Source organism: Chelonoidis abingdonii, chromosome 9, assembly GCF_003597395.2.
Source record: "Chelonoidis abingdonii isolate Lonesome George chromosome 9, CheloAbing_2.0, whole genome shotgun sequence".
In the NCBI taxonomy this organism is placed as follows: domain Eukaryota; kingdom Metazoa; phylum Chordata; order Testudines; family Testudinidae; genus Chelonoidis; species Chelonoidis abingdonii.
This window is the reverse complement of record NC_133777.1, coordinates 51,073,278-51,085,263: the sequence shown is the minus strand read 5'-3', so window position 1 is coordinate 51,085,263 and position 11,986 is coordinate 51,073,278. Positions and strand designations below refer to the sequence as shown.

The 11,986-nt window shown below is 39.6% G+C and overlaps 1 protein-coding gene across 1 annotated transcript in view; it reads right to left on the bottom strand.

Moving 5' to 3' along the window:
• Nucleotides 1-659: 659 nt before the first annotated feature.
• The window catches only part of ACSBG1 (acyl-CoA synthetase bubblegum family member 1), a 74,113-nt gene continuing 62,786 nt past the window's right edge, over nt 660-11,986 (bottom strand). Inside the window, 3 exon segments of the mRNA XM_075069062.1 lie at nt 660-1,963; nt 6,115-6,361; nt 7,900-8,039. Coding sequence (XP_074925163.1) covers nt 1,887-1,963; nt 6,115-6,361; nt 7,900-8,039 — 464 coding nt within the window. The 3' untranslated portion in view covers nt 660-1,886.

The window sequence follows — 11,986 nt, the reverse complement described above, 5'->3', positions numbered from 1 at the left end:
GTTGTTGTTGGGACATAGTAGCCAAACACACACACCTCAAAATCCTATTTGTAGGCATTTGTGAAGTGCTGCAAATAGATGAAAACTTCAAGATGCCTGGTATTCCAGTTAGTTTTCTGGCCTATCAGCTCAGAATTGATTGATTTAAATCACTGATTTTAATTGTTTTGCCTTAGTATTTCAGTTATTTTTCTAAAGAAAGGATGATTCTTGTTGGTAAGCATTAAAACATTGACTGATTCTCAAATAGAACCTTTTACTTTAAACTTCCTGCTTCTTTTTGCTAAGCAGGAGGATACACTAGCTGTACACTTAAGCAGTTGCATTGTTTAATCAGATTCTTAAATTTGTACTTGCAATTTGTGTCAGAATTTATTTAGATGGAAATTAAAATTCAATTAAATTCACAAATAGCATTTTAATTTTTTTATTAAACTACCTTGTGATAGGTGCAAACTTTTTTCTTGTCAAAACATATTTTGCATTTAAAATAAACTGATTTATTAAACAAAGGAAGTATCTGTAATTAATGAATTAAACTGATTGTTTCTAGTCACTATGGGCATCAAGATTTTAGTATTAGCAGAGCTCATCCTCTTACACCTAGTTTTTAGTCAGACTGGAAAAGGAAAACAAGTTTTTTGTTTTGTTTTGTCCCCCCCTCCCCCCAACTTCCAATTAGTTTCTTAACTTTGAATGAATTAGCCATTAAACTGAACTAGCTGAATAAACAGAAATGCAGAAAATATTCCCTCTACACCTGCAGAAAAGACTACTGTCAAAATCTGGTTGAGCATTTTAACAAACTAGTTCCAAGTACATTAAAAGAAATTCCCACCAATTCAATGCTTTGATTGTCTTTTAAAACTCAATAGCAAGTGTACTGCTTTGTTTTTAATTTAAATGATTAATAGATGTGTTTAGGCTTTAGAGGCTGTCAATCTCAAATTTAATTTTAAATAGTTTTTTAATAAACCATTTAATTTTTTTTTAAAAAATCATTACTTTTATCCACTCTGATTCAGGTCCCCTGCGTTGAGTGAGACAATCTTTGCCCTGGTCTTGGTTTTGATCCTGGGCTGTTATTTCTGATCATGCCCACCAACTGTCATCACTTGACTCTGGGAAATGCTAAACAAAAGTGTCTTTCAGCATGAACCAAAGATTGAAAAAATCTTCAATTTTTTTTTTTTTTTTTTTGGATGGTCAATTCAGAACCCACTTGACAAACTACAAGGCTGGAAAGAGGAATTAATAAAGCCACAATGTGTAGCATTTCTTTTGGTACAAGACTATTTAGATGCTCCTCACTGAAAACATTCTAGAACGGTTGATCTTTTAATTTCAGTTAGGGCTCAATGGCCATTGATACTATGAGGATGTAGCAGTTTCATTAAGCAGTGCCAGTTGATTAGTTACATCTACCAAATGTTTAAACTATAATCAGTTTAGCCTATTACAGAACTATAAAAACTGTAAGGAAATATCAATTAGGGTGTTGATTAGTCTTCTCTTATTCTTTTACCCAACCTATAAGAATGTGAGCTACATCTTTACCATAAACAGTTATATCCACATGAATATGTCATTAAGTTTAACTCATTTAAGACCCAAAGTAAAATATTCACAATGACAGGGCTGTAGGAATACTTATCTGTATCAAGAAATTTTATTACTTTGCAGGCAGAATTACAACTAGATCTTTATATGGATGTTTCTCTTCTAATGCCTGTTGCATAGGGTGCAAAACAAACGGTAGGAGTGCTAGCCTAGAAAAGTAAATCCTCAAATGCATTTGTTGGGAGCTGTTTCCTGCAACACAGAGTTGGTGAATTTGTTTTGCTTCTTGGGAAACTTGCAGACAATACTTGGCATGAAGTCTAGTTTTATTCTTTGTAAAATGAATTAATTTCATCTTTGTATTTTTCAAGCACAGCTGGTCGTTTTAATTTCATGGTAGGACCTAAAACAAAAAACATACCACCAAAAAACAAAAAAACCAAAGTTGATTACAAGAGAAGAGAGAAATCACAGCAAAGTTTCCTAGCTGGAGGATTAATGAGTCCTAGTACATCATTCCTCCAAAGGGACTGACTAGTAGATGTGCCTGTAGCTTCAATGGCTGATCTCTCATAGGAACTGTAGAATAGCTGGGGCAGAAACAGAAAAGTTCAGTCCAAATGACTTGTAGACAAAGCAATGTCAGGCTTCATGAGCAGAGGTAACAAAGTAGCTACTGCCCAGTTTAGTAATACTTCAAGAGGACTAATTGAGCTTTCTCCCTTTATGTCCTCAGTTAAAGAACCCTCTCTTATGGCCGGCCTACACTACTGCTTATGTCAATCTAATTTGTGTTGCTCAGGGGTCTGAAATCCCCCTGAGCGATGCAAGTTACAGCAACCTAAGTGCTGTTCGCACCAGCGCTATGTCAGCAGAGATGCTCTCCCACTGACATAGCTTCTGCCTCTTGGGGAGATGGATAATTATGTCGATGGGAGAGAACTCTCGTCGGCATAGAGCATCTTCACCAGACGCACTACAGCAGTGCAATTGCACCAATGTAGCACTGCTGGTGTAGACTTGCCCTTAGAAATGTTGTATCTACTTATTACAAGAGCCCTGGACTTGACATAACCTGCAGCCATCTGTGCACTTAGCCAACATGGGCTGGAAGTGAGGACACCACATAGCGAGAGAGACTTTGGCCTTGCTTCGGCAGATAAAAACATCTGCACAGTTGCAGTGCTACTAAAGGATAGCTGACCTTGGTCTGCGTGCCTGTCTGCAAGGTTTTTTTGCTATAGTTGCTTTGCTGATAAGAAAAAATTGAGAGTTCTTTGCTGTTGCAAGGAAACGGTCAGCATATTGGGGATTATTTTGAGTTATGCTTTGTTTTGAATTACACGTAAGAGTTTAGTTAGTGTGTGTACTTTGGAGAAGTTCTCCTGAGAAGATTTCTATAAGCTTGCAGTCCGACAGCTACCTCCCCAGCGCCTAGGAGGAAGGCTAGCCACCAGAAACCTGCTGCTGTACAGTGGATACCACCTCAGGTTTTGGGTAACTATATTTTGGAGGTGATCTAGGTTATTTCTATTTTAGGTGTGTGCTTTGTACTCAATAAAAACAAGGATTTTGGGGTGGAAGCATTTGTGTGTGTGTACCAATCATTTATCAGAGGGAGGTGCTATCCCCCCACCACTGATTTGTCTCCTGACACCACCTAGAAAACAGATTAGTTTGGGTTCAAATAACCCCAAGTAACATACAGGGTCTTCTCAAAAACTGCATCTTGCTTTGGGTGAAGTTTTGTTTTTTTTGTTAACTTTTCTCTCTAGCCCCTTCCCTCCCATCTCATGTGCTATGCATTAAAGACAAAATCATAATACTGAAAGGAGCAAGGAATGTAGTAACTCAGCATTACTGTAGTCAGGGCTCAAATGGGTGCTGGCAGATATAGGGTTACTCCATTCATGGGGCTATAGGGGATAGCTGAGTCAGAATGGGTGGAGAGAAGAAACTGAGTATGCCCTCAGCTACGCTGGTCAGGAGGGTGGAAGGACGCAGATGCAGCCATAGCAGATACTGCTATGAAAAAAGGATCCAATCTTACACGCATGGGATACATGCTAAGATTACAATTGGTGTAGATAATCATTGATATAAGTACAGAGCCTTAAAGGAGAAGCTTAATTTGAACCTGAGACAGAATGAGTCAAGAAACTATTGGAGGGATTTAAGTCAGTGGGATGAGATGTAGTGGACAGGGAAGGTAACTATAGCTACAGTGTGAATGGATTTGAATGGAAAAAAATTACTCATCAGGGCTGTAGAAGTGGATGCATTATTCCCCAAACAGCTGTCTCAACTTGCAGTAGGCCCTACTAGACGGGCCCCACAATTCATTTATGCCCAAGACACTTCATTTAAAAAAAATCAGCTTCTTGGAAAAAGTCATATCTATCTACTTTGTAAACGTGAACTCCATTCCTAGGAAGGGCATCCCATTGTTATAACACTATCTGGTTAGAGGAAGGACGACATGCTGTCTGCAGTACTAAAGAAATAGAATGTAATGGATACCACACTGCTATTTTTCTGACATCTGAGTTCAGCCACAAACTAGAATATGGAATTTTGCTGTTCTTAAATAATGTTGTGGGTGAAGGAATCAAGGCCTCAAACTTTTCATCCATCAGCACAGTTCAAATTCACTTGATCAGACTCACTCTGGTATTGGACAACTGGCACTTGACTTTGGCACTTTTGAAACTGTTACCCCTAGACAGTATCCAAGATGCTGCTCAAGGCAAAGTTTATTACCTGGAAGAAATTAACACTGACAAAAACAAGCCCCCCACATGTATATTAGCCCATCGCCTTTGACATGTTCCCTTTCTTCCTTTACTAGATGTTCTGTGTATTTGGCAACAATGTAGGCTCTGGTTGGGAGGGGGAGAGCGAGGGCATGGCAAGCTCAGGGGAAGGGGTGGAGTGGGGGGATGGCCTGGGGCAGAGCAGGGGGTTGAGTACTGAGCTCTCCCCAATACACTGGAAAGTTCGCACCTATAGCTCCAGCCCCAGAGTCGGTGCCTATGCAAGGAGCTGCATATTAAGTTACGAAGAGCCACATGCGGTTCTGGAGCCATAGGTTGCCCCCACTGTTTTAACAAACACTTCCTTTTTTAATAAATTTTAGTTTAGTTAATAAGGATTGGCTGTAAGTGTGTATTTGGGGAAGATCTGGGATATTCATTAACCTAGGAGGTAATGTGTCTGATTTTTTGGGATTGATAGAACTTTCTTATACGATTAATAAGATTTTCAGTAATCCCCATCATATTTGACTTAGGTATCTCAGTGGAGGCCGCAGGCTGGGTTACTTTAAGGCAGTGTTTCCCAAATTTCGGACGCTGCTTGTGTAGGGAGAGCCCCTGTCAGGCCAGGCCGATTTGTTTACCTGCCTCATCCGCAGGTCTGGTCGATCCCGGCTCCCACTGGCTGCGGTTCGTTGCTCCAGGCCAATGGGAGCAGCTGGAAGCGGCGCAGGCCGAGGGACCTATCGGCCGCCACTTCCAGCAGTGAACCGTGGGCCTGGAGCAGCGAACCGTGGCCAATGGGAGCGGGGATCGGCCGGACCTGCGGACGTGACAGATAAACCAACCGGCCTGGCCCGCCAGGGGCTTTCCCTACACAAGCAGTGTCCCAAGTTTGGGAAACACTGCTTTAAGGGAACTGTGTTGTTGTTTTCTGGGTAACCAGTGAGGTATTAAAGAAGCTGTTTTGTGCTGGCTTGGTAAATCTAAGTTTTGGAATATCCACCAGCTTTGGGGATTGCCTGCCCCAATCTTTGCAGTTTGCCCGAATTGTGCAACCTCAGTGTGGCTTCCCTGGGATCCCGGTCACACAATACATCTTTAAATACTTACAGGAGTCCGCATAAATATTCTGTATTTCATTAGTTAGAAGTTAAAGTTGGTGAAGCAAGAAACTAGAACATCTTTCACCAACAGATCTTTAATTATTGCTCATAATTTTCCCTTCCCACAAAAGACAGGCCCTGGCTGCCAAATGACCTTGATTTCCTGGTTAATTTTTATGCAAGGTTTACAATAAGATTTTGTGTTCTCTGATTAAACTGACTTCATTTGACCTTCTTCTAAAAAGAGAAAAAGCTGTGGACATAATTAATGATTATTAAATAGTTTGGCATATAGATTATATATTTTTTTTTGTATTTTTGGTTCTTTGGCACTAAAATTGTAGGACTTGTTGAATTTCTTAATTTAAAAAAACTGAACAAGCATAACTTACTAGTATGTTATATGAAGGTTTTTATGAAGCTCCCACATTTCACCAACCATAGTTTAAATTTCAAGTTGTAATATGAATTGATTTTATCTTGGAGTGGTTGAGATCCCTAAGATTGTATCAATATCATTATTCTGTACTCTGACAGTGTGAATTGTTATCAGATAATTGCCACTTGTTTGGGAAGAGCTATATAACTCCCAGCTCCACCATTCCTGAGAAATAGTCATCCCAAACTTACAGTACTCAACACCCCTCCTGTATTCACTAAGTATCTCAGGATAGATTAGTATGCAGAGGTCTTACCAAATTCTCCACCAGAAATGGAGAAATCTCTTTCCAGGACTGTCCATTTCTGAATATGCTGAACACTGGCAGTGGACTTCATGTTGACTCTGTTGATTCCTTCTTGAATGGCCTGGTAAACAGCCTGATCTCTGGTTGCCACAATCTCTGACACTGTAGTGGCTTTGCTGCCAATTTTCTGGCAGAATTCTCTGGCTTGCTCAGTCAGATTGTCAGTAGGATCGGACGTATCTGGATCCAGCGTACTCTACAATATAAAGTGACAGAGTTTCAGTATTAATGGCTTGCTCCTCTAGGGCACTAAGTGTCCTCAATCCCTGCTCAAATCAGCAGGATTTGAGGGCAGCTCAGAATATCAAAACTTAAGTGAAACAGTCCAAACTGCAGTCCTAAGTCTACAACATGGGATCATTTGTAGACTGTTGCTAGATAAGATATTTTGACAATGTGGCCACATAATGCGAACATGCTGGCTAATATGTGATCGTCATGTACATGACGTGATCACATTTGAAACATGTCAAAATATTTAACATAGAAAAATCTCTGTATATACTCTGAATAAGTTACCACTGTGGGTATGTCTACACTGCATTAAAAGTCCCAGCCTGGGTCACCTGACTCAGGCTTGCAGGGCTCAGGCTGCAGGGCTATGAAACTTCAGTCTAGACATCTGGGCTTGGGCTGGAGTCCAGCTTTGACACCCTGTGAGGGAGAGGGAGTTGCATGCCCTGGGCTTCAGCCCAAGCCCAAACCTATTTTTAAACCCTGCAGCCCAAGGCCTGCTGCCCAGGTCAGCTGATCTAAGCTCTCAGACTGGGTGCTGTGGGGCTTTTATCACACTGTAGACATATCCTGTGTTTTTCCAAATCAATTGCATTGTTATGTCAAGAAATGTATTCAAGACGCTATTTACAAAAATGGATTACTGAAAATTGTATAATTCTGTTTGATCTCTCGAGACAGGGCTGCTGTTTAAAATTAGAAAAAAAATTTTTTTATACTTGATGGTGGGGAGGAATCAGTGATAGAGATAATAAATGTAAAGAGTGACTAATGCTGGGACACCTGAGACAAGAAATTTTACATAATAATATACAGGGCCCTTGTTTTCATTCTGTTACTATATTTGCATTTTAACAAAGGATGATCTTTCAGCTGGGCTTGATCCTATAGCTCAGCTATTCATAATCTTGTTCCTAAATTCATTCTTAGATTTCTTCCCAAAAGGAACAAAAAGGTGGAAAATAGGGTCTGTTAGAAAGCAAACCATTCTCTGTCTTCAGCATAAATTGTAATGAGCAAACATGGCCAAAAAAGCCTCTTGTGTAAGTAGCTATGAAACTGTGTTGCCTTTTGTTTTGTATGTATTGAGACTTTAAACTTCTAAGGACTCTGCCTGTTCAGAGTGACAACAGCCAGTATGGAGAAGGCAAATGCTGTACTCTCTCATGGAGACTTCACTTCTGCTCTTTCAGGTTTTTCTTAATGAAAGTGAATTTGAATTTTAGACTGAAAGTAAGTCTTGTTTATGGAAGAATATTAGAAATGAATGTGAAGTATTTCTTCTGCTATACAGCATAAGGGCTAAATCCTGCTTGCTCACAGCAAATCTACCCATGTCAGTAAAGCCAGCACACTTAGCTCTGTAATTTGAACATTTTTCCCAATGTGGAAACCCCCGCGCTCCACACACACACACACACACACACACACACACGGTTTTATATCTCAGGAGTTTAGTGGGGTGTGATTTTGTCGAAATCAATAGTAAAAGTAGCTTACCTTTAAGGTCAGTAATATTGATAAGAACTTCTTTTGATCTCCAATCAACATAGCATTGCTAATAATGGGCAGTTCCTTTTTGACCTCATCTTCAATTGGGATTGGAGGCACATTTTCACCTCCAGCTGTAATAATTAACTCTAGGCATGAAAAGAAACTTATTAGTTGAATTCAAATAATTTCCTCACAGCTGTCTAAGTGGTGGGCCAAACCATTTATCACATTCCTGCTAATAGAAGATACCAGGAATATCAATAGCTTTTAAAGAGAACAAAACTTGTTTAGATGTGAAAATTAACCTTCCTGAAAGACAGATATATCCTTTGCAATACCTCTAGAGGGCTCTCTGGCTCTCTTTCTCTCTCTCTCTAATAAACACAAACACACACTATTGTGTATACAAAGCAAAACCCTTTATATCAGACTGCAGATAACCTAAACTCTTGATTAACACCTCGAGAGTAATAATTAATCTCCAGTTACAGATAACCTGGGATTTTCAGCAGTTAGGCTCCCTTCAGTGCTATCTGGCATTCATTCTCTTTGTGCTCTAGTGTTGGTGAGCTGCGAAAAGAAAGCCCTTTTACAACTGGCACCATAATAAAAAACAACCTTAAAACCACCAAGAGGGGGCAGGCCAACACAAGCAAGCACATGGAGAGGGATCTTCAGAAGAAGCAGATTGTACAGAACAGCCAGGGAATAACTGAGGCAGTCTAGAGTATGGCTGGATGAATAATGGATTTCTTGGTTGCAACCAATTAAATAAATAATAGTTAATAATTGTTTAGGGTCAAATGAACAACTAATTTTTTTGAAATTTTCAATGAATCAAGATGTCAAAATGAAATTCCATTCTGAACATTTCATTTCTTTCAAAATCAAAATGACTTGTTTTGTTTTTGACCATTTAAAAATGTTTTTAATTAGTTTTATTTGAAAAACAAAGGACATTTTAACATGAAGAGTCATTTCAAATTAAAAAAAAAAAAAAAGATTTAAAACAGTCTGTGACCTGGCCAGAAAGGGTTAAGTAGCTTGAAGGCTAAATGACCCGGGGTCAACCTTTAGAGACATGTTAGATAGGCTAGAATTTTGAAATGCAAACCTGTATTGTTCGAAAATTAGAGGTGATACTAATTGTATGTGTTTACTTATATCTTGTTAGATGTTAGCCATGTAAACAGACAGTTCTGTCTATCACTATAGCTAAAATGTCTCTTGAAAGTTTGTGGTAAAATGTATATGAGCTGTTTAATGGATAAATTACCTTATGTTAATCCATGTAGTTGATTATGTGATCTTTGGGAAACAGAAGGTTACATAAAAAGCCTATTGTTCACCCAGGATTGTATGGTGAAGAAGCTGCTAGAAAACGGTTTAAAAGACTCTTGGTACCTGATCCTTTCATCTCAAATCTGCTTGATGCTTTATTCAGGGGAAGCTTGAGTCATAAGACTGAGATCTCCAGTCCTTCTGGATCACCCTAAATATGAACATTGGACTATGCCTATAGACTAATTCTGAAAAAACTCTCTGCAACTACAAAGCTCACCATCTCTAATATGAATCTGATCTCAGAACTGTACTCATGTCTGTATGTATACTGATCTTTTAACTAATATTCTCTCTCTTTTATTTTTAAATAAATTTTAATTTAGTTAATAAGAATTGGCTGTAAACATGTATTTGGATAAGATCTGAAATATTTCTTAACCTGGGAGGTAATGTATCTGATCCTTTGGGATTGGTAGAACTTTCTTATATGATGAATAAGATTTTCAGTAATCTTCGTCACTTGGGTGTCTGGGTGGAGGCCTAAGGCTGAGTTGCTTTAAGGTAACTGTGTTTTGGCTTCTGGGTAACCACTAAGATATTATAGAAACTATTTGAGGCTAGTTTGGTGGATCTAAGTACTGGAATGACCACCAGCTTTGGGATTGTCTGCTCCATTCTTTACAGTTTGCCCTAAATAAGTAACCTCCATGTGGATCCCCTGGGATCCCAGTCATATAGTTTATAAAATGTTTGGATTTTTTCAGAATGTGGGGGTGCGGGAGTTTGACCAAAACAATTTGTCAAATTTGACAAAATTCACAGAATGTTTGTGTTGCAAATCTGTATTCTTCATAGAAAACAAAGTTTTGACTGAAAAATTGCACCCAGCTCTAGTCCAGAGGACCAGCTCTAGTCCAGAGCAGGGGCGGCTCCAGGCCCCAGGACGCCAAGCGTGTGCTTGGGGCGGCATGCCACAGGGAGCACTTTGCCAGTTGCTGGGAGGACGGCAGGCAGGCTTCCTTTGGCGGCATGTCTGCGGAGGGTCCTCTGGTCCCAGGGCTCCGGTGGACCTCCCGCAGGCGTGTCTGCGGAGGGTCCACTGGTCCCGCCGCTCCACCGAAGCCGCGGGACCAGCGGACCCTCCGCAGGCACACCTGCATGAGGTCCACTGGAGCCGCGGGACCAGCGACCAGCAGAGCACCCCCCAGGGCATGATGCCGTGCTTGGGGCAGCGAAATTTCTAGAGCCACCCCTGGTCCAGAGAAGGGTGGTGCCTGCCTTCAGAGTATGTCTAAAAATAATTTTAAAAATACCAAACAAGCGCAACATTCTTGTGCTATTTTGCTGATTCCTCTTGATAAGGAAGGAGCGTACATTTTTATTTGAATGTCTGTCCATTAAAGTAAAATTCTTTGACTATTACAATTCTTAATACATTGCACCATCCCGTAGAAAACTACGAGTGCTCCACTGCATTAAACTTGTGTCCTCTACCTGTACCTAAAATAAATTATGTTCTTTTAAATATATTAAGAAATAATGTACTCAGTACAGAACAGTGCAGACAAATGGACTTCTGTGTACTATTGTAACTGAAAGTCATACATTAAGGGACCTGACCACAGAAACACTTATATGTAAGTACTCAGCTTTGCTTATATACTTCCATTTAAGTCAATGGTACTATTGCTGCATGTGAAGGTAAGCAACTATAAGTATTTGCTGAATCAGTTTCTTAGTTGCCAGTAACATATTCAGTATGAACTAAATGAACGAGGAGTACTTGTCACACCTTAGAGACTAACAAATTTCTTTGAGCATAAGCTTTCATGGGCTAAACCCCACTTCATCGGATGCTTAACTAAGAGGCTTCTTGTCTGTATTTTAATTTGGTTCCTTACCAAAATCTGTGATATTGAATACAATAAGATGATAGACACTTGACTAACTGTTTCAGTGGAATTATGTTTTTCTAGTATCAGAGAGGTAGCCGTGTTAGTCTGGATCTGTAAAAGCAGCAAAGAATCCTGTGGCACCTTATAGACTAACACACGTTTTGGAGCATGAGCTTTCGTGGGTGAATACCCCCTTCATTGGATGCATGTAGTGGAATTTCCAGAGGCAGGTATATATATTATATATATATATATATATATATATACACACACATATATATATATTACCTGCCCCTGGAAATTTCCACTACATGCATCTGACGAAGTGGGTATTCACCCACGAAAGCTCATGCTCCAAAACGTGTGTTAGTCTATAAGGTGCCACAGGACTCTTTGCTGCTTTTATGTTTTTCTAGATGATCAGAATTTGCATATTGAGTAGATATTAAGTGTGGCATACAGATGAGTCTAAGAAAGAAACAGAGGAAATGAGATGGAAAACTGATGCATCTTATTTCTTACAAGAAACACTAGGTTGTCTGACTTGTGTGCTGCGTTATAGTAAAACTACCATTTGGCAGTGAGTTGTGAGGCAGGGAGAAAGTAGAATAGAGAGGAGAAAGAGGTTACCTCTGATGTTCAGTGTTTACTTTTAAACCAACTTATTACTCCTTACACATCCTCTCTGAGATATCCGGTACTTCATGGATCAGCATTTCTTTCAAACTCCCTAACCGCGATAATCTGTTGTCTTAGTGTTTTAATACTCTGTGATACAAAAATAGTTAAGCTTTATTAAGTTTTTTAAAAACTTGAATGGGGGAAAGCTTAACAAAGGCAGCACAATTCAATAGCTTTTCCCATTTGTTACTGAGCTTTTTTCAATTCAGTGGCACTTGAGGGAACTCAGGGGA